The following is a 26,828-nucleotide window of genomic DNA, read 5'->3' on the forward strand; positions in this document are numbered from 1 at the left end:
GGTCTTTGTGTGAGATCAGGACTCAGACTTCTGGGCATAACAGATTCTTTTTTTTCTTAATTTTTAAAAATTATCTTTATTTATTGTATAGAGACAGCTAGAAATTGAGAGGGAGGGGGATGATACAGAGGGAGACAGAGAGAGAGAGAGACCCCTGCAGCCCTGCTTCACCACTTGCAAAGCTTTCCCCCTGCAGGTGGGGACCAGGACTCGAACCCAGGTCCTTGCACATTGTCACATGACCACTCAACCAGGTGTGCCACCACCTGGCCCCTAAAAGAGTCTTTAAAATAGTGACTTAGAGGGCCAAGACCAGTAGTGATTTTGAGCTCAGCGAGTAGAGTGTGTGCCTAGCTGCATGGTCTGTGTTCATGCCTGCCACTGCTAGGAGTGTCTCCAAGGAATGTACTGCCTCTCTCTCTCTCTCTCTCTCTCTCTCTAGTAAAATAAGAAGCAGCTCCCTGAAGGCAGTGATCTCAAGCATGCATGACCCTGGCTCTGCAGAGGACAAGCACAGTGACTTCTGAGACACCTGTATTCCCCTAACTCTCAGAATGACCCCTTTCTCAAGCACCCAGCTGCTGACCACCCAGCCACCTCACTCTTTCCGTGTCCCGCTTTCCCAGCACCCCAGTGGGAGAAGAAGAGGAAACCATCAGTGTTTTCTGGGCTTAAAATCAGATCTGTGGCCTCACCCAACCAGGCATCCTTTACCTAGAAGTCTTCCCTTGCTGGAGACTCGGTGCTGTGAAGCTGCAGATCAAATATATTGGGTCTAAGGGGTTGGCGTGTATGTGTGTGTGTGTGTGTGTGTGTGTGTGTGTGTGTGTGTGTGTGTGGTGGCGGGTGTCTCCCGGAGCTGCCTGGGGCACGGAGACTTGAAAAGGAAGGCTCAGAGAGGGTGTTCATTGGCGATGGATGGGTGGGCAGGTAGGTGCACGGGAGAGGATGAGAACCAGAACATCGCTCTGGCCCATCCGGTGCTAGGTCATCGAACTTGGGACCTCACACTTGGGAGTCCATTGCATTATCCACCACACCACCCACCTCCCAGAGAGTGTTTTTGCTGTTGTTGCCTCTGTTGTTGCCAAGGGAGCCTCTAGCGTTTGTGACTTCACTGCTTCAAGCCAACTTTTCCAGGTAGAGAGGGAGAGTGTGGCAGACAGAGACAGAGAGCACAGGGGTTCTGTCTGCGGTATTGTTTTCATGCAGTTCTGGGGCCCAGACATGGGCCACAGTCTTGGCAAAGCAGGTGCAGTCCGGGTGAGCTGTCTTGTGGGCCAGAGAGGGTTTTGGGTATGTCTGTCTGGACTTCCTCTAGTGAGGCTGGGGGAGGCATCATTCCAGCCCCCACCTGCCTTCCAACAAGCTGTGTGCAGGAGCTACACCCTGCCACGCGGCCACCGCAGCTATATTAACCTTCTTGGGCTTTGTTGTTATTGTCATCTGTGTTTGCAGATAGATAGATGGATGGATGGATGGACCAGGGAGAGAGAGAGCCAGGGCATCATTTCATGCAGTGCCAGACAGGGGCTTCGCTCACAAGAGTCCCGTGCTTCACCCGCTGAGCCCCACCCCACCCGCAGCCACAGCCGAACCCTACCCATTCCGGCTGCCCAGAGTCCACCTGGGCTCTGTCCCCAGGAGGATAGGCCTGGATCTGTAGCAAGGCAGCAGCCAGCCACGAGCAGAACCCCAGGCCTGGCCCCCCTGAGCACCCAGTTCCACGTCCAGACGTGATACATGCCAGAGTGATGCTTCGGTTGTCTCTCTCTCTCTTCAAATAAGTTTTTTTTTTTCTGAATTAGTATTTATAATTATAAGTGAATATTTAGAATTACACAGACGTCTGCCTGGAGAGACAGCTCAGCCTGTTAGAGCACCAGCTCGCACACCTGGAGCCCCAGAGCAGCAGGCCCAAACCCAAGAACCAGTTTAGGCAGTATTTAGTACTTAACTTGACGATATGAGAATCCGGCATGAAGCCCAGCCAGTCTATCTTGGCGTTACTCTCGATCGCACCCTGTCATTTCACGAACATCTCATAAAAACTGCAGCAAAGGTGGGCGCGAGGAATCACATCATTGCAAGACTGGCCAGCTCCTCATGGGGCGCAAGCGCTTCCACACTACGATCATCCTCTCTGGCATTATGCTATTCCACTGCAGAATACTGTGCCCCAGTATGGTTCCGTAGCCCCCATGTCCACTTGGTCGATTCCAAATTATATTCCTCCATGAGGATCATTTCTGGAACCATTCGTTCCACCCCGGTTCCATGGCTGCCAGTTCTTAGCAACATCGCCCCGCCAGATATTCGTCAGGATGCGGCATCATCTAAGTTCATTTCCCACGTCTACGCTCGACCGGACCTGCCAATATACGCAGAGATCTTCGCCCACCCTGTCCAACGCTTGACGTCTCGTCACCCAATCTGGTCCCCTACGCCTACACTGAACTTCTCTGTTCCAGACTCTTGGAAACAGAGTTGGCAGTCAGCTGAGGTAAAGAACAAACACCTCATCACAGACCCCTGCAAGCGTCAACCCGGCTTTGACCTAGCACGTTATGATCGGGCCCTCCTCAATCGCTATCGAACAGGCCATGGCCGGTGCGCCGCTATGTTCCATCGCTGGGGAGCCAGAGACGACCCGAACTGCCCCTGCGGCTCCAGACAGACGATGACCCACATAGTCAATGACTGCCACCTCTCCAGATTCAAAGGAGGTCTCGAAACTTGACATCAGGCTCAACCTGACGCTGTTGACTGGCTACGGAAGAAGGGCAAACGCTAGAAGAAGTACTTAACACATGATAACCAACCCTCAGTACCTCAGACTTAATTCTTATAATGAATATAAAGTCGACTAGTTTTGAAAATTAATATATGTTCATGTCTTATAGATCTACATTATATATATTGCCATTTTTACATGGTAGAGTATATCCCTTGCCATTATTAAACATGTCAATTTTTCTGCCATTTAAGAGTGCTGTGGACAGGGGAGACAGCATAGTGGTTATACAAACAGACATTCAGGCCTGAGGCTCCAAGGCTCCATGTTCAATCCCCAGCACCAGAATAAGCCAAAGCTGAGCAAGGTTCTGATATAAATATATATATATATATTTAATATTTTTATTTATTTTATTTTTGAGAGAGATGCAGAGAGAGACAGAGAGAAACACCAGAGCACTGCTCAGCTCTGGTTTATGGTGGTGCGGGGAATTGAACCTGGGACTTAGGAGCCTCAGGCATGACAGTCTGTTTGCATAACCATTATGCTATTTCCCCCACCCAACATATATATTTAAAAAAACCATTGCAGGGTCCACTTCTGGCCAGATTCTGTGACTCTGAGGACTGCTGTCAGGATGGGGAAGCCGAGGGTCAGGTCTCAAGTGATAACATAGCTGCTCTGATGTGTGAACCCTGCCCCTCCGGGCTGCGCCCTGCAAATAAGCTCAAAATTGTAATCCCATTTAGGGAGCCAAGGCCACCTGCCCGGCCTGGCCCCGCCCACTCCCCCCGCCGCCTTGGCCCCGCCCACTCCCCCAGCCCGTCGTGCCCCCGCCCACTCCAGTCCGCCTTGGCCCCGCCCACTCCCCCAGCCCGCTTGGCCCCGCCCACTCCATGGCTCCACAAGCCCCGCCCCCGCGCGCGAGGGGCGTGTCTACGCGCGAGGGACATATACGTTTCGGCCAAGGATTGGCGGGAGGCCGTCGGGGGCGGGGCTTGATCGCGTGGTGCGGAAGCGGCGCGGCGACGGGTGAGCGGCTTCCGGCGGGCGCGGTGGGCCCGGGCTGGTGGGTGGGGTCGGGTCGGGTGGTGATCGGGCTCCAGGGGAGGGACTGAGGTTGCTGGGGACCCAGGGCGACCGTGAGGGACCCGGATCGAGCCTGGGGGGAGGGAGCCCGGGGGTACCGGACCCCGCGTAGCCGGGAAGCAGGACCCGGGTTCCGGTGGGGGTCCGCGGGGGAGGCTGGATGGGGGGGCGGGGTCAGAGGTCGCAGGGGGAGGGGTCTGCACCGGGGGTCACGGAGCCGAGGATCCGGGGTCGGGGGTCAGGAGGTCTCCGCAGGGTCAGGATCGGCCCCAGCGGTCGGCTGACGGCTAGACCACTCCCCTCCTCCCCCTCCTCTTCTCCTCTCCCTCCCCCTCCCCCTCCGCTCCCCGCCTCGCCCCTCCTCCATTCCCCTCCCTTCCGCTCCCCTCCTCTCCCCTCCATTCCTCTTCCCTCCTCTCCCCTCCCCTCCCCTCCCCTCCCCTCCCCGCCTCTCCCCTCCTCTCCCCTCCGCTCCCCTCCTCTCCGCTCCCCTCCGCTCCCCTCCTCTCCCCTCCTCCTCCATTTCCCTCCTTTCCGCTCCCCTCCTCTCCCCTCCCCGCCCCTCCCCTCTACTCCGCTCCCCTCCTTTCCCCTCCCCTCCCCTCCCCTCGGGGCAGCCAGAGTCCTCATGAGGCCGGTTGCCTCCTCCCGGGTCCGCGTGCAGAAGGGGCTACACCTGCCGGGCTAGCAGGACCCGCACACACCCCTGACCTCTGCGACTCTTTGTGGACAAACTGCCCAAGGAAAGAGTCTGCGGGTCGGGGTCGGGCTGCCCCGGCTCCCCACCTGCAGGGGGCTCAGCAAAATGATCATGAAAAAAAAGAGTCTAGTTAGTCGGGCTTGGTGCGGCGGGTTAAGCGCATGTGGACCGGCCTGAGGACCCCGGTTCGAGCCCCCGGCTCCCCACCTGCAGGGGAGTCGCTTCCCAGGCGGTGAAGCAGGTCTGCAGGTGTCTGTCTTTCTCTCCCCCTCTCTGTCTTCCCCTCCTCTCTCCATTTCTCTCTGTCCTATCCAACAACAACAACATCAATAACAACAGCAGTCATAACTACAACAATAACAAGGGCAAAAACAAAGGGAAAATGAATAAATAAATATTTTTTTAAAACTTTTAAAAAACTACAACAATAAAACAAGGGCAATGAAAGGGAATAAATAAATGAATAAATAAATAAATATAAAAAAGAATCTAGCTTCTCTAAAGAACAACTCATGGGGGGATTGCAACCCCCACTGGTCTTTCCCTGAGCGAGTTGGGATGGGGCAGTGCTTGGCCCCCGGGGCAGGGGGTCCCTGACCGGTGGCGCCTAGTGACCAGGCTTCCCCCCCCCCCCCCCCCGTGGACACACTGTCCGTGTGGCGAGATTTCCGCCCCTAGAGACGTAGCGTCCCCACTAAGGTTTCGGGACAGACGGACAGCTGACTAAGGTGAAATGCCTGGCCAGCCTCTGGGGCCTTCCCACCAGCTCTTCCAAATGAGGACGCCGCCCGGCAGGTGCTGAGTCGGCCTGGAGAACCAAGTCCCCCGGCCCACGGTCAAGAGCTCACCTGCCGCCCTGTCAGGCTCTTGGCACAGGGAGGAGAAGTCACTTTGGGAGGACAGGGCGGTGGCACACCCTGCTAAGCACACAAGGATCTGGGTTTGGGCCCCCACCCCCCTCCCACAGGCAGGGGTGTCGCTTCACAAGCAGGTCTGCCGGTGTCTGTGTCTCTGTCCCTCTCTGTCTTCCCCTCCCCTCAATTTCTCTCTGTCCTGGCCAACAACAGCAGCAACAACAGTCATGGTGGGGGAGCCGGGCGGTAGCGCAGCGGGTTAAGCGCAGGTGGCACAAAGCACAAGGACCGACCTAAGGATCCCGGTTCAAGCCCCCGGCTCCCCACCTGCAGGGGAGTCGCTTCCCAGGTGGTGAAGCAGGTCTGCAGGTGTCTGTCTTTCTCTCCCCCTCTCTGTCTTCCCCTCCTCTCTCCATTTCTCTCTGGCCTATCCAACAACGACAACAACAATAATAACTACAACAATAAAACAACAAGGGCAACAAAAGGGAATAAATAAATAAATAAATAAAATTAAAAAAAAAACAATCACGGCGGCAATGACAATGGGAAAAGATGGCGGCCAGGAGCAGTGGATTTGTAGTGCAGGCACGAGCCCCAGCAGCCACCCTGGAGGCAGAGAGAAGGAGGGGAGGGGGCTGCCCACCTCCACACCACTGGGAGGGCCGGAGGGAGGCTGCGGTGTCCCTGTGGGGCCACCACACTGAACCTCACCACTTGCTTCATCTGCTCGGCAGTGAGGGGCCAGAAGAGGCCCAGGCGCGCTTAGCAGGTCCTCACCCTCCATGACACACGTGCTGGCGTCCCCATCTGGAACGGGGCCTGAGAAGCAGCATGTTAGAGAGTGCCCCGGGGGGCTGCCGAGAGCATCAGCGTCCTGCAGACACCTCTCCTGTGGAGGCTCTGGGCCCCGGGTCCAGTCCCCGGAACCACCACCAGCCAGAGCCGAGCAGTGCCAGGGTGGCGGATGTGGGCTCGGCAAGCTGTCTCGGTAGGACGCACACCTTACGGTTGGCAGGGACCCGGGTCCCAGCCCCCAGCAGCATAGGGAGCACCAGGCACCAGGCGGGGCTTCATGAGCGGTGGAGCCTTGCTGTGGGGTCTCTCCTCTCCGTCTCGCCCTCTTGTCTGGACAGACATCAAGTGAAAGAGAAAAATAAAAGCATAGGAGGAAGGAAGTGCCTTGGGGAGAAGAGCACTTCCTTTTCCAGGTCTTCGTAGAAGGTCATTTCTCCTTCCTTTCTTTTCTGTTATTTCTTGAACTATCTTTCTTTCCTTTTTCCTTTATTTTTTAAATTTGTTCCATACCCACGACCAAACTTTCATGACCCACCCTCCCACCTCCCAGAGTTGTGGGGGTTTTTTTGTTTTGTTTTGTTTTTGCCTCCAGGATTATCACTGGGGCTCTGCCTGCACTGCATATCCACTGCCCCTGGAGGCCATTTTTTCCATTTTATTGCTGCTGCTGTTATTGTTGTTGGACAAGACAGAGATCTTGAGAGGAGGGGAAGACAGGGGGAGAGAAAGACAGACACCTGCAGACCTGCTTCACCACCTGTGAAGCGACTCCCCTGCAGGTGGGGAGCTGGGGGCTCGAACCGGGATCCTTAACTCCGGTCCTTGCGCTTTGCGCCATGCGTGCTTAACCCTCTGCACTACTGCCCACCCCCCTTTTTAAATTTATTGTTTCATTTATTATTATTATTTAATACCAGAGCACTGCTCAGCTCTGGCTTATGGTGATGCAGGATTTGAACCTGGGGCTTTGGAACCTCAAGCATGAGAGTCTGTTTGTATCACCATTATGCTGGGCAAACGCTAGAAGAAGAACCATTATGCTATCTACCCCCATCTTCCCACTACCCAGACTTCTCACAAGTCTCAGGAAGACTCAGACATTTGCTTGCTCCCTACCCCCTCACCCCCCCCCCCATTTTTTTCTCCCCCAGAGCCCTGCCCAGCTCTCTCTGATGGTGGCGTTGGGAATTGATCCTGGGACCTCAGAGCCCCCTTATGGTTCCTTCTTTGTCTTCTCTGCTCAAATGATGTTTTCTTAAACTGAGTCCCCCCCTTCCCCGGGCTTTGCTGACTGCCCATGGGTTTGAAGCAGGGTGGCCAGCTGTGACATTTTTCTGCTGAGTCCCTGGGAGTGGTTACTTCCTCTCGAGGGAAGTAAGGAACCTTCTAGAACATGAAGAGGGAACTGAATGTATAAGCCAGTCTAACCCATGCGGGTGGGTGGATGTGGTCAGGAAGTTAAATCTCTGATCTTGATCTGATCCCTGGGCCTGGGCGGGTGGGCGGGGCCGGGGTGGGGGCTGCAGCCACCTGCCCCGTGGCCTCTCCCCCCTCCCTAGTCCAGACTCCAGCCCAGCCCAGGGCAGGGCAGCCCCTGGGCCCATGTGATTGGACCGACTCTCTCTCCCAGCCGCCTGAGCCAGCTGCCACTTCACTCTGTGCCTCCTTCCAGCACTTTCTCTCCAGCTGCCTGCACCCAGCGACATGTCGGCCCTCAGCGCCCTGTTCAAATATGTGGACGAGAACCAGGACCGATACGTCAAGGTGAGGGGCCCTGCTGGGGCGGACAGCCAAGCCCTGTCGAGGTGGGGGTGGGGGGAGGACTCCCCAGCAAGTCTGGAGGCTCCGTGCAGCTGGGGTCAAGCCCAGGACCGGTGTGAGGGAAGGGTGGGGGCTCCGCTCTCTGGGGCATCTGAGGAGGTTGGGCCCCTGGCTGCGGAGGACCAGGCAGGGGTGAGGGCAGGGGTGGGGGCGCAGGGAGGCGGCTTGGCTTCTGGGAGCTGTGACAGTGACTGTACCACAGGGTGGGTTAGAATTCAGTCAGTGGGGAGCCGGGCGGTGGCGCAGCGGGTTAAGCACAGGTGGCGCAAAGTGCAAGGACCGGTATGAGGATCCCGGTTCAAGCCCCCGGCTCCCCACCTGCGGGGGAGTCGCTTCCCAGGCGGTGAAGCAGGTCTGCAGGTGTCTGTCTTTCTCTCCCCCTCTCTGTCTGCCCCTCCTCTCTCCATTTCTCTCTGTCCTATCTAACGACAGACATCAACAACAACAACAATAATAACTACAATGAAACAACAAGGACAACAAAAGAGAATAAATAAATATTTAAAAAATAATTCAGTCAGCATGTTGTAGCGCTTGCTTGGAAGTGTCTAAGAAGAGATCCTGAACGTTACACTTAACCAAAACGTCACAAGAGCCGGGGAGGCAGCACAGTGGTTCTGCAAGACCCACCTGCCTGAGGTGCTGAATTCAGTCCCAGGTTCAATCCCCAGCACCACCGCCAGCCAGGGCTGAGCAGGGCTCTGGGCTCTCTCTTTCTCTGTCTCTTCCATTGAAATAGCACATAACATAAACTTTAAAAAACGGTAACTGCTGAGGAGTGAGCGTGATTTGCAGAAAATTGAGAAATTTTACACGTGTATCCACAACTCTATTGACTGTAAACCATGAATCCCCTCCCCCCAAGTAAAAATAAATAAAATCATTAAAAATGGTGAGCAAACACTTCAGGCAGGAGAGATATCTCAGCGGGTAGAGTGTATGCCTGTCATACACCGAGCTCAGATCTGAACCCCAGTGCCAAATGGGCGGTGCTACGTGTGCTAGAGGAAGCTCTGAGGCTGTGAGGAGTCTGCCTTCTCATGGCTGCAAACTACGCTTCTGGATGAGCAGAATAAACTTCTTTACTTTTTAAAGATGTGTTTCTCTGAAGATTTATTTACTTAATTATGAGAGAGAGAGAGAGAGTAGCCCAAGCATATGTGGTACTGAGTCTCGAACCCGGGCCCTCAGGTACGAAAGGCCTTCACTCTGCCAGTGAAGCCACCTTCCCCGTGTGTGTTGGACAGGGAAACTTAATTGTTTGGAGACACAGCAAAGCTGATTCAAGATTTCTATCCACTCTACAACTTCTCCTGATAGATCTTAAGAGCTATTTCGCCTTTGGCATATTTTGTTTGTAACTTTTTAAAGGATTTATTTTTTATGAGAGACACCAGAACTCCCCTCAGCTTTGTCCTGTGTGGTGCTGGGAATTGAACTTAAGACCTCAGATATGCAAGCCCTGTGCTCTCCTGCTGAGCTGTCTCCCCAGCTTGGCCTATTTTAAATGTGTCTATGTCTTGGCATGAGCACACAGAGAACCACTTCTTTTTATTCTTTTTTTTTTTTTTTTTTTTTTACTACATCTCAGTTCTGGCCTGCGGCGGTGCTGGGGATTGAACCTGAGACCTCAGAGCCTCAGGCAGGAGAGTCTGTTGCAGAACCACTGTGCTCTCTCCCCTTAGCTGTTATTATCGTCGTTGTTGGTTTACTTATTTTACCCAGAGCCCTGCTCAGCTCTGGCTGGCGGTGGTGCTGAGGACTGAACCCGGGACCTCAGGCTCTTAGGCAGGAGAGTCTTCACGGAACCATCGCACCACCTCCCCGGCCCTGCCGTCTTCTCCACTCAGTGCCAGGCAGGGTGGGGCTGCGAGGGGCAGACCGCAGGCGCAGGCTGGAGTCTGACGAGTGGCTCCCCCCCACAGAAACTGGCTGACTGGGTGGCCATCCAGAGCGTGTCGGCGTGGCCGGAGAAGAGGGGCGAGGTCCGCAGGATGATGGAGGTGGCCGCCGCCGACGTGCAGCAGCTGGGCGGCTCCGTGGAGCTGGTGGACATCGGGAAGCAGAAGGTGGGCACCCCGTGGCCGCGGGCCCTCGGCCGGCGAGAGAGAGCCGGAGCGGTGCTTGGGCATCCACGGTGCCGGGGATCGAACCCAGGTCCTCAGGCCTGCGAGCCTGCCACTCCAGTGCCCACAGCTGTGTGGGTCTTCAGCTGGGCGGGGAGGAGAACTCAGGCGTGGTGCGTGGGGAGCCGGCAGCCCCTGTGGCCGTCTGTCACCCAGGCCCCTGCAGGGCACCCATGGGTGTGAGCAGAGCAAGGCCTCAGCTCCTGGCCCTCAGCCTCCCTGACGCCCGCCCTAGGCCTCCCCCACCGCTGTAGTGCTCCCGTGTTCTGGGCCAGGGGCTCGAACCTTCGTCACCCATGCTGGCTCACCTCCCTCCCAGGTGAGCTCTCTACAGACCTTCCTTTATTTCTTTTTCCCAGAGCGCTGCTCATCTCAGTCTGTCTAAAGGATGGCAGAGGAGGTGACCTCATCATTTTTGACAGCTGCATGGTATTCCATTGTACACATACAGCACACCTTGCTTAACAACTCATCTGTCCTTAGGCATTTTGGCTTTGGCTATTACAGATGGTGCTGCTGTGGGCATAGCTGTGCACAGGTCTTTCCAGAGAGGTGTCTTTGTTTGCTCTAGATAAGTTCCCAGGGGAGGAGCTGCTCTCCACGGGGCCTGAGCTAACTAACATCCCTCCCTGCGGTGCAGCAGGCGGCCTCACAGGGTGAAGTGGTATCTTACAGTTGTCCGTCTGTCTCCTGGGAGAGTCAGCCCAGGCTTCCGACCAGACCCAGGAACTTGTCTCATTGACTCCCGCCGCCAACAGAGCGGTCTCCCTCCACCCTGCCCCGTGACTGCAGGGGGTCAGCGCTGTGGCCGTGGCCGTGTGTCTTCTGCTTCCTGTGTCATCATCTGCAGCTCAGGTGATGTCCGCTGAGGTCAGCGTCTGGGGTCCCGCGATCTCCGTGTGGGCTCGCACCCAAGGCGTTTACAGATGAGTCAGGGGGCGACTGAGGACTCGTTGGCCAGGGCTGAAGAGACAGCTCAGCCAGAGGCGTCTGGGTTGCTGTGAGCACAGGCCCTGGTGTGAGGCCCTGGCAGGCCTCCAGGGGACACCAGAGCCTTGTGGGGCGTCTGTGATTGATTTATGAGGGAGAGAGAGAGAGGGAGGGAGGGAGAGGGAGCCACTCTGGCACATCACTGCTGGGGTGCAAGCCCCAGACCTCACGCCTAAGGGTCCAGCACTTCATCCATTTTCGCCACCTCCCACACCACCAGGCTACCCTGTCCCCAGAGTGCCCTCTGACCTGCCCTGGGCCACGTCCTGCCACGTTTACCAGTGGGTCCCCAGAGAAGGGGGCAGAGGGGGCTCCTTGGCCCACCCTGGGCATGTGGCTGAGATGGCTTGTGACCGCAGGCAGATCCCTGGCCTTCTCATCTGTGTTTGAGCACCCCCACCCCACTTGCAGGGGGGCAGCTTCACGAGCAGTGAAGCAGGTCTGCAGGTGTCTCTCTCGCTCTCCCACTCCCCTCTCAGCTGCTCTCTGCTCCTATCAAATAAAATAGAAAAAGAAGAAAAGAACTAATGGCTGGGAGGCTGGGTTCCTAGTGTCAGCACTGGCGCTAACCTTGGTGGCAGTAAAGAGGGAGCGGGAGCACTCCACCAGCTGGGAGCTTCCCCGGGGCCGCAGAGCTCCTAGGAGCCGGGCCGGGGCCTCCAACCCAGGTCTTTGCTTAGAGCAGAGCAGGTGCCTCCCAGCCAAGCTGTCTCTCCCTCTGGGAAATAAACCCGGAGTCACTTTTTGTGCAACAGAAAGATTGACACTGGCGAGACCAGGGGGTGGTGCGCCTAGCTGAGCACACACATGTGACCATGCCAAGACCCGGGTTCAAGCCCCCGCTCCCCATCTGCAAGGGAGGGAAGCTTCATGCATGGTGAAACAGGGAGATGTCTCTCTGTCTCTTTCTCTAACTCCCTCTCCCCTATCAACTTCTCTCTGTTCCTACCCTATAAATAGGAAAACTAAAAAGAAAGAAAGACTAGTGCCAGGGGGTGGGGGAGGAGTGAGAGGGCAGCTGGCAGGGCACCTGTCTTACAGCTCAAGCAGACAGGGTTCGAGCACTGGCACCACACTTGTGCTGTGGTCTCTCTTCTGTCTGTCTGTCTTCTGGAGTGAGAGAGTTGTCTGGGCATGGGGGTGTCACGTGTGCAAGGCTCTAACAATGCAAAAAATAAAAAAGGAAAAAGAAAGTCTGGGCACGGAGCCCGGGAAAGGGGTGCTGGCAGAGACAGAAGTGCCCCGAGTCAGCTCAGGAGGGCGAACTTCTCTGGGGGTGTGGGGGAGACCCTCCCGAGGGTGGTCCCAGAGAGGGGCCCATGCCCGGCATCCCAGCTTGGGGGGTGCGACAGTGGGGTGAGCTGGCATGGGCTGCGTCCTCGGGGACCCTGAGGTCCCGGCCTTGTCCCTGGGGCTGGGCAGGGACTCACAGGAGGGTGGGTGTGGGCCGTGGCCTCCGCCTTCCAGGGCAGAGAGCCGACTGGGTGTGACGCCACAGTTTATTTTGGAGACCTGGGATGCTATTGCCACTTATCTGTATGGAGACTTTATTTTATTTATTTCTTACATATATTAATTTATAAAATAAAAAGTATGGATCAGATAGGATAAGAAGGGTACAGTTCCCACCACTAGATTCCCGTGTCCCCTCCCCTCCACTGGAAGCTTCCCTGTTCTTTATCCCTCTGGGAGTCTGGATCCAAATTCTCTATGGGGAGCAGAAGGTAGGAGCTCTGGCTTCTGTCATTGCTTCTCCACTGGACATGGGTGTTGGCAGGTGGATCCACACCCCCAGCCTGTGTCTGTCTGTCCCTCGTGGGGCAGGGCTCTGGGGAGGGGAGGCTCCAGGACACATGGGGGAGGGCGTCTGCCCAGGGAGGTCAGGATGGCGTCATGGCAGCATCTGCACATGGTGGCTGAAAAGCATTAAGATATAAAGCAGGACAGATTGCTTAATATTCAGGAACCTAAAGGCAAGAATATAGCAGAGGAGATTTGTTTGGGGTCTCCGTTTTGGAGAAAGCTAGTAGGTCTATTTTAGGTCTATTCCAAGGGGCCCATGACTTTACTAGTTTTGCCTGAGCCTGACAGCTAACATGCAGGTGGGCTGAAGGTTTTGTCTGGGGAGATGGTGTCAGAGTTGGAAATAGGACTAGAAAGCTGGATCCAGGAAGACAGCTCCCACATATGGGGAAAGTGTGTAAATACGGTTAACTGTAAACCATCGGTTTGATCTGGGGCCCATATGCTGTGCAGGAGCCTGTATAACAGAGACTTGATTTAATTTTTTTTTTTACTGCCATCTGGGTACTTGCAAGATGAGTCTGCTGCTGGTGGCTATTTTTTTTTGTTAGGACAGAGAGAAATTAAAGAGGAAAGGGGAACTAGAGAGGAAGAAAGACACCTGCAGACCCGATTCACCACTCTTGAAACATCCCCCTGCAGGTGGGGAGCAGGCCTTCCAACTCAGGTCCTTGAGCCTGGTGACCTGCACTTGACCAGACGGGCCAAGACCCGGCCCCCATGGAAACACCGTGAGCAGCGCCAGAGATGGAGTCAGGCCCTGCGGGGATGGCACCCTCCCTCCCGGTCAGGGTGCCTCTCTCAGCTTGATCCTGCGGGGGTTCACCCCAGGTGACTTCCAGGATCTCCCCAGAGGGGCCCTGCTAGGGGGCTGGACCGGGTGGGCTTCAGCCATTGTTTCAGAGAGGAAGTTGGAAGCATGAGTCAGCTGGATGCCGGCGAGACTGGTGGGGTCGGACTGGGACTGGCGGGGGCAGGTGGAGGGTTCCGAGACGCATGCAGTGGGGCTCGAGGCTGTGCTCCTCCAGCCTGTGCCCTGGGCCCTAGAGAGTGAGGCTACCAGGAGCAACGCCCCCGAAGGGCATTTATTATGGATTGTTATTGATTTGCCAACAGGATAGTCCCTGGGGCTCACTGCCTACACACACATGACTACACCACTCCCTTGGCCATTACAGAGATGTGTATAATTCATTCATTTGATAAAGACAGAAATTGAGAGGGAAGAGGGAGATAGAAAGGGAGAAAGAGAGAGACACCTGCAGTCCTGCTTCACCACTCATGAAGCTTTCCCCCTGCAGGTGGGAATGGGAGGGTGTGGCTTGAACCGGAGTCCGTGAGCACTGTAATGTGCGCACTCAGCCAAGTGTGCCACCACCTGACCCCTTTCTCCTCCTCCTATTATTATTATTACTATCATTATTCCCACGAGTGTTGTTGCTAGGGCTCAGTGCCTGCACAACAGATCCACCACTCCCAGCAGCCATTATTTCATCCTTTTTCCTTCTTATTTTTTATGTGATAGGAACCAGGAGAAATTGAGAGGGGAAGGGAGCTAGACTCATGAAGCGTCACCCCCACCAGTGGGGAGTGGGGCCTCCAACCTGGGTCCCTCCGAGTGGTGGTGTGTGTGCTCACCTGAGTGACCCCCACCCGGCCCTCATCCTTTTTCTCTAATAGAAGCTGAGGAAGTCCGAAGAAGAGACCCCGACAGCACTGCTCTTTACGCTCCCCCGCTGCAGGCTAGGGCGGGCTTGAACCTGGGTCCTTGCGCACGGTCATGTGTGCACTCAGCCAGGTGCAGCGCCGCCTAACCCCCAAATTTATTTACTAATGAGACAATCAGAGCGGCACTCTCACACATGTGACACCGGGAGGGGAGGGGTAGAATTCAGGGCCTCCAGCCTGAGGGTCTAGCACGTTAGCACTGCACCAGCTCTGGGCTTGACTCGATTGACTGACTGATGATGATTGATTGATTGATTTGGTGGAGTCTGAGCCTTGCACCTGTGCAGTGTCACTGCTCCAGGCCACTGTCTTCATTCAGAGGGAGGCATCGCAGCACTGAAGCTGTCTCCTTCCATTGTTACCCCCCCCCATGGGGTGCCAGGGCTCAGACTTAGGTCCTGTGCTTGACAGAGGAGGCTCCCACCCAGTGAGCTTTCTCTCGGACCTGCTCTCTCTTCCTCTTCCTTTCTTTCCTTCTTTCTTTCTTGGGAGGTTCATGGTTTACAGGATGGTGTTGGTCCATGGGTGCAATTCAAGACAGGTGTCTGCAACACACTCTCCCCCCAGATTAGGTCCATCATCCTGTACCAAGAGCTGAAACAAAAAAATAATAATAATAATAAAGTAATAAAAGATAGGCTTGAACATTACATATGGCTCAGAGGATCAATCAACCAACAAGATTTAGCAATTATAAAAAAAAAAAAAGAGCTGAAACACCCCCCACCTCTCCGCACCTCCTCTCTGCCCATTTACTTTGGGGCAAGACACCAGACCCAGTCCACGTCCTGCTTGGAGTTTCCCCTTCTGTTCTCATTTTTCCACTTCTGTCCCTGAGTGAGACCAGCCCATCTTCATCCTCCTCTCTTTCTGGCTGATCTCACTTCACAGGATTCCTTCAGGCTCCATCCAAGAGGAGGGGAAGAAGGTGACTTCCTCATTCTTCACAGCTGAGTAGTATTCCATTGTGTCTGTAAACCACAGCTTTCTGAGCCACTCACCTGTTGTTGGACACCTGGGCTGCCTCCATGTTTGGGCTGTGACACACGGTGCTGCTGTGGACTTAGGGTGGCTTTGGGGAACTTGCTGTCGGTGACACCATTGACCCTGGGCCCGGTTCTCATTCTTTTGATCTGGGGGTGGGGAAGAGAGAGAGGAGAGACACCCGACACCCACCTCTGGAGCTCCCCTCACCAGTCCACGTGGTCCCAGGACTCAGACCCTCCAGATGGGGAGCAGGGTGACACGGGCACTCTACCAAGTGAGCCGCCTCTCCCAGCACTGGGCAGCATGGCCCCGGGGTCCCAGCAGAGGGCTCAGCCGCTCATGCCCCTCCCCCGCCCCCACCCCTCCAGCTCCCCGACGGCTCAGAGATCCCGCTGCCCCCCATCTTGCTGGGCACACTGGGCTCGGACCCCAAGAAGAAGACGGTGTGCATTTATGGACACCTGGACGTGCAGCCCGCGGCCCTGGAGGACGGCTGGGACAGCGAGCCCTTCACACTGGTGGAGCGTGATGGTGAGGACGGGGCCTGGGGCTCCGGGTGGGAGGACTCCAGGGTGGTCGTGACCGTGAGGACAGGGCCTGGGACTCTGGGTGGGGGGGACCCCAGGGTGGACGTGACCGTGAGGACAGGGCCTGGGACTCTGGGTGGGAGGACCCCAGGGTGGACGTGACCGTGAGGACAGGGCCTGGGGCTCTGGGTGGGGGGGGGGAACCCCAGGGTGGATGTCAGGACCCAGTTCCAGGACCCCAGAGTGGAGCACAGTTTCTGAATGGCTCCGAGTCCCTCCCAGCTCAGCACGGGGGTCACTGGGCCGGCGTGGAATGGGCGTCGGTGTAGGGGGCTGCAGAGCCAGCCCTGAGGGTTCCGGTAGTAGGTGTGTGCCGAGGCCCCTCAGACGCTGACCGTGCCCCCAACCCGGCCCGTTGCAGGCAAGCTGTATGGGCGGGGTGCCACTGACGACAAGGGGCCCGTGGCCGGCTGGATCAACGCCCTGGAAGCCTTCCAGAAAACCAGCCAGGTGGGTCCTCTGCCCACCTCCCCGCAGCCCTGATACCCAGCTGGAGAAGAGCGGAGGGCTCCTGAGGGGCGGGGGCCACGGCCGAGTCCCTCCCATCAGCACGGGTCAGCATCCAGCATCACCTTGAACCAACTCAGAGGTCCCAGTGCCGCTGATACGGCAGGAGCCCCACCTGAGGGAGACAGAACCTGGGGTGGACGGGGAGACAGAGACAGCACTGTGGTTCTGCAGAAGGCTTTCACACCTCAGGCTCCTTGGTCCCAGGTTCAGTCCCCTGTACCCCCATCAGCCAGAGCTCAGCAGGGCTCGGGAAAATAGAAGAAAGACAGACAGATAGACAGACAGATGCATGCTAGGTAGAGATGGTAGATAGATAGATAGATAGATAGATAGATAGATAGATAGAGATGCATGCATGCTAGGTAGATAGATGATAGATAGATAGATAGATAGATAGATGATAGATAGACGGATAATAGATAGCAGGGCTTGGTAAAATAGAAGACAGACAGATACATAGGCAGACAGACAGGCAGACTGGGGAGACAGCATAGTGCTTCTGGAAGACTCTCATGCCTGAGGCTGGCTAGCTGTCTCTCTCTCTCTCTCTCTCTCCATTTCCCCCTTCTCCCTCCTCTTCTTTCTTTCTGTATCTCTCTCACTAAAATAAAATAAAGAAAGTATTTGTTTTAAAAGAGAGAGGGAGACAGCTGCAGTCCTGTTTCAGTTTGTGGAACATCCCCAGCAGGTGGGAGCTGGGGGCTCAAACCCGCGTCCTGCAGCATGGTGACATGTGCGTCACCACCTGGCCCCCCCAGCCTGTGTTCTCTCCTCAGCTCCTACCTGCCTGAAAAATGAGAAAACTGGTCTTTCTTTTCCTCCAAATATTTGTTTTATTTATCCCACGTGGAAGAGGGTGAGTTTACCCCACGTGAGACAGAGAGAAGGTGGGAGAGAGAGGAGGCAAACAGCTCTGGCAGGTATGAGGGCAGGGCTTGAACCCAGAACCTCTGGCCCCCAAATCCAGTATTCCACCAGCAGAACAACTTCCTGGACCATTAAAGTGTTATTTGTAAAGCCCTGTTTCCTGAACCTGGGACGTGGCTCAGCACGGAGAGTGCCTTCCTCCTTGACTTTGACCCCAGCTCCACATGGGAGCACCACGGCTGCACTCAGGAAGCTCCGTGGATGGTGGAGAGGCTCTTTAGTGCTGTTCTTTCTCTCTCTGCCTCCTTTTATCTCTTCCTCTAAAAATAGAGTGTTTTCAGAGGCAACGTGGGCCCAGGAGGCCACCCAGCAGTACCTCACTGGTGCAAGGCTGGCACTACTTCCTTAAAAACATGGACATGGGGAGTTGGGCGGTAGCGCAGCACATGTGGTGCGAAGTGCAAGGACCGGCGTAAGGATCCGGTTCGAGCCCCCGGCTCCCCACCTGCAGGGGAGTCACTTCCCAGGCGGTGAAGCAGGTCTGTAAGTGTCTGTCTTTCTCTCCTCCTCTCTGTCTTCCCCTCCTCTCTCCATTTCTCTCTGTCCTATTCAACAGTGATGACATCAGTAACAACAACAACAATAAAAACAACAAGGGCAACAAAAAGGAAATAAAAAAAAAAATGGACACGTAGATGGACCTGTATTTCAGTTAGCTGGTACGTGTGACCCTGAGCTCCAAGTATTCACTCCCTTGCCAAAAGTCTAAAAATGCAGGTGCTCAGGAAGGGGTGACAGCACAGGGGTTTTGTAAAAGGCTGTCCTGCTGGGGGTCAGGCGGGTTAAGCACATGTGGCACGAGGCGCAAGGACTGGCATAAGGATCCCGGTTCGAGCCCCCAGCTCCCCACCTGCAGGGGAGTCGCTTCCCAGGTGGTGAAGCAGGTCTGCAGGTGTCTGTCTTTCTCTCCCCCTCTCTGTCTTCCCCTCCTCTCTCCATTTCTCTCTGTCCTATCCAACAACAATGACAGCAACAATAACAATAATAAACACAACAAGGCTACAACAACAAGGGCAACTAAAGGGGAACAAAAATGGCCTCCAGGAGCAGTGGATTCATGGTGCAGGCACTGAGCCCAGCAATAACCCTGGAGGCAAAAGAAAAAAAAAATGCTCTGAGGTCCCAGGTTCAATCCCCAGCACCACCATCAGCTAGAGGTGAGCAGGGCTCTGGGTAAATAATAGTAATAATAATTATAATAATAGGCCCTGGGGAACAGCACGGTGTTATTGCACAAAGGCCCTCCTGCCAGAGACTCTGAGGCCCCAGGTTCAGTCCCCAGCAACACCATGAGCCAGAGCTGAGCAGGGCTCTGTTGTCTCTCTCTTTGTGTGTCTCTGCAGCAGGTTGAGAGAAAGCCTTTGCTTAGAGCCTGACCCCCAGAGCCTGCTGTGCCCATATCCAGCATTCTCAGCTGTCTGTCTGGTTCGCAGAGGCAGAGGCCACCTGACTCCATCCACTCCCAGGATGGCCAGGGCTGTGGGGTGGGGGGGACCACGGACAGGAGCTTCTGTGCCGGGGTGCTCCCGTGGCTGCCCGGGCTCAAGCCTGGATGCCCACCCAGCAGCCCCTGCCCCCGGGAGCCGTCTGAGAACAGCTCGGGATCCCTGGCCAGGACAGGCCAGGCCGCACGGGCCGAGTCCCCAGCTGACGGCACACCCCCTCCCCCCCAGGAGATCCCAGTGAACGTACGCTTCTGCCTGGAGGGCATGGAGGAGTCGGGCTCCGAGGGCCTGGACGAGCTCATCTTCGCCCGCAAGGACAGCTTCTTCCGGGACGTGGACTACGTGTGCATCTCCGACAACTACTGGCTGGGCAAGAAGAAGCCCTGTATCACCTACGGCCTCCGGGGCATCTGCTACTTCTTCATTGAGGTACCGGCCTGGCTGGCTCTGTGCCCACCTGCCTCCCCGAGGGCCCTCCATGCCCTGCCTGTGGGCCTGCCCTCCTCATGTCCCTTCACCCCACCATCCATGTTGTCTCCCCTGCCTTTCTATCCCCGTGTCCCATGTCCCGTGTCCCCTCACCTCCCTCCCCCGTCCCCTCCTCGTGGCCACATGTCCCCTGTTGCCACCAGGCCCCATCCAGACATGCCCTTTGCTCTTGCCGCCCTGCAGTGTGGCCTTTGTCCCCACAGGTGGACTGCAGTGACAAGGACCTTCACTCGGGCGTGTACGGCGGCTCCGTGCACGAGGCCATGACTGACCTCATCGCACTGATGGGTGAGCGTGGGGGTGGGGTGCCAGCCTCCCGCTGTGAGGGTCCCCGCCTCCTCCTGTCCCTCCAGGCTCCCCCTCACCCCTGTGACCCTCCTGGAGACACTGTGATTGTGCCCGTCCCCGGCGCCTCTACCTGGCGCCTCAGGATGGAAATATTCCAGGTGGGGTGAGGCTTCTCCTATTGCATGATGGCTTCCATGTACACTTCAGGGCCTCTGCCCACCTCTCTCCCTCTCTCAAAATCATTATTTTTTATTACTTTTTTTTTATTCCTTTTTGTTGCCCTTGTTGTTTTATTGTTGTTGTCGTTGTTGGATAGGACAGAGAGAAATGGAGAGAGGAGGGGAAGGCAGAGAGGGGGAGAGAAAGACAGACACCCGCAGACCTGTTTCACCACCTGTGAAGCGACTCCCCTGCAGGTGGCGAGCCAGGGGCTCAAACTGGGATCCTTACACCGGTCCTTGTGCTTTGTGCCACATGCGCTTCACCCGCTGCGCTACTGCCCGACTCCCATTATTATTTTTTTAACTGCTACCGGGGCTGTCACTGGGGCTCAGCACCAACACTACAAGCCCTCTACTCTCAGCCGCTATTTTTCCTCTTTGATATTTTTCCTTTCTATTTTCTTTGATAGGACAGAGAGAAATTGAGAGCGCCAAGGAGGGGGGTCGGGACGTGGCGCATCTGGCTAAGCACTCGCATTGGGTTCAAGCCCCTGGTCCCTACCAGCAGGGGGGACGCTTCACGAGTGGTGAAGCTGGGCTGCAGGTGTCTCTCTGTCTCTCTCCCTCTCAAGCTCCCCCTTCCATGTCAGTTTCTCTCTGTCTCTATCCAATAATAAGTAAACTATTTTTTTAAAAGAGGGGGTACCCCCACCTGCAGGGGAGTCGCTTCCCAGGCGGTGAAGCAGGTCTGCAGGTGTCTGTCTTTCTCTCCCCCTCTCTGTCTTCCCCTCCTCTCTCCATTTCTCTCTGTCCTATCCCAACAACAACGACATCAACAACAATAAAAAATAAACTTAAAAAAAAAAAAAGAGGGGAAGGGGAGAGAGGGACTTGCAGCCCTGCTTCACTGCCCATGAAGCGTAGCCCTGCATGGTGCCCAGCGCCACCGCCCCAGCCCCAGCCTGAGCTCTGGCCTGAACCCCACAGCTCAGCTCAGCTCCCAGAGGCACGGAGCCCACCCAGGGCCTGCCAGATGGTGCTGGGGCTCGAACCCAGGGCCTCATGCTCCGCTGGGTGAGCCTCGTCCGAGCCGAGGCTCTCATTCTAGAGCACCAGAGAGAAGACCCACCGCTCCCCGCCCAGCCGTACCCTGTACACCGCAGGCCTGGTGCTGGGCTCAGACTGGCCCCCGGCTGCCACCTGACCGCCCCCGCCCCCGCAGGCTGCCTGGTGGACCGGAAGGGCCGCATCCTCATCCCCGGCATCAGTGAGGCCGTGGCCCCCGTGACGGACGAGGAGCTGCGTCTCTACGAGCAGATCGACTTCGACCTGGAGGAGTACGCCAAGGACGTGGGCACCGACACGCTGCTGCACGGCTCCAAGGTGGGCGTCCGGGCGGGAGCGGGGGGCACGGGGGGGCATGGGGGCCGCGCCCATGACCTCGCCCTGACCCCGGTGCCCTGCAGACGGACCTCCTGATGCACCGCTGGCGCTACCCATCCCTGTCCCTGCATGGCATCGAGGGCGCGTTCTCGGGCTCGGGCGCCAAGACCGTCATCCCCCGCAAGGTGGTGGGCAAGTTCTCCATCCGCCTGGTGCCCGACATGACCCCCGAGGTGGTCAGCCAGCAGGTGAGTGGGGCTGGGGGTGGGCGTGGGCTCCCAGGGGCACGGTGCAGAGTGGGGCCTGGGAGCAGCCCTGCCTTACTGCAGTTTGGGGACCAGATGTCAGGATCCTGAGCTCCGTTGAGTCTCAGGGTTGAGAGATAAACTTCAGGGGCCGGGCGTGGGCGCACCTGGTTGAAAGGACACGTCACAATGCTCAAGGACCTGGGTTCGAGCCCTCTAGTCCCCACCTGCAAGGGGAAAACTTTGCGAGTGGTGAAGCAGTGTTGTAGGTGTCTTTCTGTCTCTCTCATCCCCTCCCCTCTTGATTTCTGGCTGTCTTTTTCCAATAAATGAATAAAGATGATCTTAAAAGAGAAGTAAACTTCAGGACAACCTTAGTGCTGAGAGGAAGGAGGCCTGGAGCGGCAGGCACACAGGGCCCACATCTGCAGCACATGTGAGGACCGCTCCCTCCCTGTGTTTATTGGGCACGCTGCATACTGCTGGGTCAAGTAGAAGCCTGAAGGGTCCACGGAAATATAAATATTCAATATCTAATCGAATAATAATTGAATTACCTCGCTATTTATTTTTACCAGAGCACTACTCAGCCCTGGCTTGTGATGGTGCAGGAGATTACACCTGGGACTTTGGAGTCTCAGGCATGAGCGTCTCTTTGCATAACCATTGTGCCATCTCTCCCGCCCAGTAATCTCTCTCCTGGCATGCAAGCCACTCTGTTATCAGACTCAGCATCTCCGATTCTAGTCATCGTATCAGACCCTATATTTGCTCTGCAAATGCTGACCTTACCCGAGGTTGTGGGCATAATTCAGGGCTGTCAGACCAGGCTGGCTTCCCGTTAGGCAAAGGGGCTGCTGACAGCTGCCTTCTTCACCCTGATAGTAGCCGGACGCCTCTGGTGCTGCAGTCAGGACTACAGAGATGACAGTGAATTTCCTACCTGGCTGGCTGGCTCCAACATGTGAGCAGACATTAGAAATCACGGGGTCCCCAACACTACCTCCCTCGCTGGCCCCTGTCAGCCGGCCCCACTACCTCCCTTCAGGCCCCTCAGTCAGACGCCCGTTCTGGGTGAGCTCCCAAGAGAGCCACGTCTGGGCTTAGGCTGAGCAGAGTCGGGAATGTTCCAGAAGCATCCAGAAAGGGAGGCTTCCCAGAGACGAGCTCCCACAGCCTTGAGTTAACCCGGCCTCCTTTGGGGGAGAGCGGTGCTGTGGAAACGGAGTCCAGGCTGCTCCTGCTCAGGACTGAGGCTCTGTGGTCCGCAGGGGCCCTGGGCTGTATCTCTCCCTCTCAGGTCTTGTTTTCTGGTTTTGTGTTGTTTAATGCAGTGCCGGGCAGTGAACCCAGGGTCTTACACAAGCACAACACCACTCCTGGCCCAATTTTCTGTTTATCTTTTATGAGGGGGGGAAAATTGCAGGAGAAAAGGACAGCGTGAAACCAAGCCCAACACCTTCCACTCCGCACGGCTCTCCCACCAGTGCTACCCGTTGAGCGCCCATATGGTGCAGGGGCTGAGACCCAGAGCCTCACGCCTGGAGGGCATGCTGCTCACAGTAGCTCCTGGCCCAGCCCGACTGTTTTGTAGGAAACGAGGCAGGGAACATTTTGCTTTGCCAAGCCGGGGCTTTGCTCCTGGGTGAAAGCATCCCTCCAGGCTCAGCTGAGTTTATTCCACGGAGGCAGGGAGAGATCACAGCACTAGAGCTTCCCCCGGTTCCTGAGTATCTCCTAGGTGGTGCTGGGATTCAGAGCCAAGTCGCCAAAAGGCAAGGCACACGCCCAACTAGTGAGCTTTCTTTCTGGCCCCAGGGGATGTGTCTTGTGAACTAGACAAACGTGTGCGCAGTCTGCCGGGGGTTCTGATGTGGGCTCACACCTTGCCAGCACCACCTTGGTCCTGTGGTCATAGTGCAGTGCCCAGCAACAGGAGCTGATAGGCCCACTGTGGACCCACTGCAGGTGCACTGCAAATCCTTTGTGGATCCACTGAAGGCCTACTGTGGATCCACTGCAGGTCCACGGCAGACCCACTGCAGACCCACTGCAGGTCCACTTGCACACCCACTGCAGGTCCACTGCACACCCACTGCAGGTCCACTGCACACCCACTGCAGGTCCACTTGCAAACCCACTGCAGGTCCACTTGCAAACCCACTGCAGACCCACTGCAGGTCCACTTGCACACCCACTGCAGGTCCACTGCACACCCACTGCAGGTCCACTGCACACCCACTGCAGGTCCACTTGCAAACCCACTGCAGACCCACTGCAGGTCCACTTGCACACCCACTGCAGGTCCACTGCACACCCACTGCAGGTCCACTGCACACCCACTGCAGGTCCACTTGCAAACCCACTGCAGGTCCACTTGCAAACCCACTGCAGACCCACTGCAGGTCCACTGCAGACCCACTGCAGGTCCACTTGCAAACCCACTGCAGACCCACTGCACACCCACTGCAGACCCACTGCAGGTCCATCCTAGATCTGCTACGGGTCCCATGCACTCCTCCTCAGAGCCCATGTGGACTGGCCTCAGGCTCACTCCAGCCACCGTAGACGAGACTCGCAGCAGATGCCCCAAGCCACATGGGCAGGGTGGCTGGCTGTGGGTCAGATGCCGGGCTCACAGTGACACGGCACCTCTCTCCTCTGGGCTCAGGTCACGAGCTACCTGACGAAGAAGTTCCAGGAACTGCAGAGTCCCAACAAGTTCAAGATATACATGGGCCACGGAGGGAAGCCCTGGGTGTCCGACTTCAACCACCCACACTACCTGGCCGGTCGCAAGGCCCTGAAGACAGGTCAGACCCTCCTGGTGGCTGGTGGGCAGAGGCAGGGGCCAGCAGGCAGACGGGCAGGGGCCGTCACGGAGCTCTGAGCCAAGTCCCAGGCTGGCACCCTCCTGCCTTGGGGCTGCTGCTGGGGACGGTGCAGGCCCGGCCCAGCTGTCCTCACCCACCTGCGTTTGTCCCCAGTGTTTGGTGTGGAGCCGGACCTGACCCGCGAGGGTGGCAGCATCCCCGTGACACTGACCTTCCAGGAGGCCACAGGCAAGAACGTCATGCTGCTGCCCGTGGGGTCTGCCGACGACGGCGCCCACTCCCAGAACGAGAAGCTCAACAGGTGAGGCCACCGGCCCTAGGACACATGGACCCCCAGCGACCCTGCCTCCCCCTGCTGCAGAAGCCCCCACTGAGGTCACTCGGCTCCCAGCTCAGCTCCCGCCCTCCGAGAGCGAGAGCCTGCCGTGGAGTTGCCGGGCTCACAGGCCACTCTGGGGGCTGCGGGGTGGAGTGCAGGTGGGGAGCGGGAGCTTGAGCCTGGGTCCTTCTGTGCTCAAACTAGTGCACCACACTCTGGCCCCTAATTTTAATCAAAGAAAAGAGAAAAATGCAGGAAGAGGCAGAGAGACCAGAGCCCTGCTTAGCTCTAGCTGACAGTGATGCCGGGGACTGAACCTGGGACACCGCAAGGTCTTCTAACCACCAAGGTGGGGAGGGAGTGTCCGGCTCAGCCACGGCGAGTTGCAGGGGACAGAGCTGGGGTGCCTGGCAGGAGATGGGGGTCCCAGCCAGCTAAGTCTCCTGGTCCAGGGGCCAGTGGACCCCTAAACAGCCCTCAGCACCCAGCGCTTGTCTTCCGAAGGTCAGCAGGACTCGGGGATGAATAGGACCTGGGACTGCCTGGGGCTGGCTGCCCGGGGATCCCCGCTGACTCTCGCCCCCTCCCCTCTTCAGGCACAACTACATTGAAGGCACCAAGATGCTGGCCGCCTACTTGTACGAAGTGTCGCAGCTGAAGGACTGAGGGGCCCTTTGGCCAGCCCCCTCCCCAGGACCCCCGCTCTCCCTCCTCCCCACCCCTATGGACACCGTGGCTCCTCGGCCCACAGGACAGGGCACCCAGCCACCACATGGAGGAGTCCCGGCCCCCGGGGAAGCTCAGGCCTGGGGTTTATGAGGATCCTCAGGGACACCCAGGGTCCTTCCTCTGTGGGGAGGTCGAGTCTCGTCCGTCTCTGCGGTCATGTGTCTGGAAGCTGTGACAGGGCGTTGGAGGCTGAGGGTCCTGATCCCTTCCTCCGACGCCCACAGCCCTGTCTCCTGTGCTGGAAGGAGTCATCTCTCGGCCACTGGCCTCCGCTGAATAAACAAACGGGATCCAGGGCTTGCCACCTCTCCCTCTCTCCTGGGTGCACCTGTGGGCCCCCCAGGTCCCTCACTGTCCCTCCGTCCACTGGGGGGGGGGGAGGTGTCCTGTCTCAGGGAGCCCAGCGGCTATGCACAGGGCGAGCTGTTGGCGTGGGGAGAACAGACCGGAGCAGGCGGGACGAGAGAAGCCAGAGGCCCTCGTGCCTCCAGCCATGAACAGCTGGCTCTCAGCACCCTGGGAGACTCATGAGAGCAGCAGGGCAGCTGTGGGGCGTGGGCAAGGCCGGGGGTGGGCCCTGGGGGGTACATGCTGCCCGCCCAGCGCTCGGGGAAGGCCAGGCAGAGCAGCCTTTGGGGCAGTAGAGGGACACAGAGGAAGGAACTCGGGCAGAAAGGACGGTCTGTGTCTGCGGGGACCTCACACACGTGATTCCCCACTTTCTCCCATAGTGAGCGGCGTCCGGCATAGAATTTTCTCCAGGGCCTCTGTCCGCCCAGCTGGTGTGTGGGGACTGGCCCCTGCAATGCGGCATACATGTCCCTCCCTCCCTCCCTCCCAGGCGAGCGGCCTCACCCACCCCAGCCGTCTCCATCTGCCCCAGGGTCATCAGCTCCAGGGCTCCGTGCCGAGCATCTCCACCGTGCCCGCCAGGGCTTGAACCTGGCTCTTCCTCTGAGCCTTTTCACACGTCTAGCCTATGAGGCGTGCCATTGCCTGGCCGCTTCCTGGGTTTTGTTGTTGTTGTTTTTGCCTTTGTAGCAGGTGAGAGAGAGAGTGAGAGAAAAAGAGACACCCACAACACTGCTCCACCACTCACGACACTTCCCCTGTAGGTGGGGGCCAGGGGCTTGAATTTAGATGTTTCTTAGGCTGGAGAGACAGCATAATGGTGATGTCAAGGACATTTGTGCCTGAAGCTCTGACATCCTGGGTTCAATCCCCCACACCACCATAAGCCACAGTTGTGTGGTGCTCTAATAATAAATAGACAAATGG

At 57.0% G+C, this 26,828-nt stretch overlaps 1 protein-coding gene across 1 annotated transcript; it reads left to right on the forward strand.

The window, feature by feature from the left end:
* The first annotated feature begins 3,750 nt into the window (after nucleotides 1-3,750).
* Nucleotides 3,751-25,839, forward strand: CNDP2 (carnosine dipeptidase 2). Its single transcript, XM_007520576.3, has 12 exons — nucleotides 3,751-3,769; nucleotides 7,851-7,942; nucleotides 9,925-10,068; nucleotides 16,002-16,164; nucleotides 16,582-16,670; nucleotides 19,331-19,531; nucleotides 19,795-19,879; nucleotides 21,263-21,423; nucleotides 21,507-21,671; nucleotides 24,340-24,481; nucleotides 24,656-24,803; nucleotides 25,418-25,839. Exons 2-12 carry the CDS (start codon nucleotides 7,883-7,885, stop codon nucleotides 25,485-25,487), a joined length of 1,428 nt encoding a protein of 475 aa, XP_007520638.1. The 5' UTR covers nucleotides 3,751-3,769; nucleotides 7,851-7,882; the 3' UTR covers nucleotides 25,488-25,839.
* The last annotated feature ends 989 nt before the right edge of the window (nucleotides 25,840-26,828 follow it).

This window comes from Erinaceus europaeus, unplaced genomic scaffold (assembly GCF_950295315.1).
Source record: "Erinaceus europaeus unplaced genomic scaffold, mEriEur2.1 scaffold_652, whole genome shotgun sequence".
In the NCBI taxonomy this organism is placed as follows: Eukaryota; Metazoa; Chordata; class Mammalia; order Eulipotyphla; family Erinaceidae; genus Erinaceus; species Erinaceus europaeus.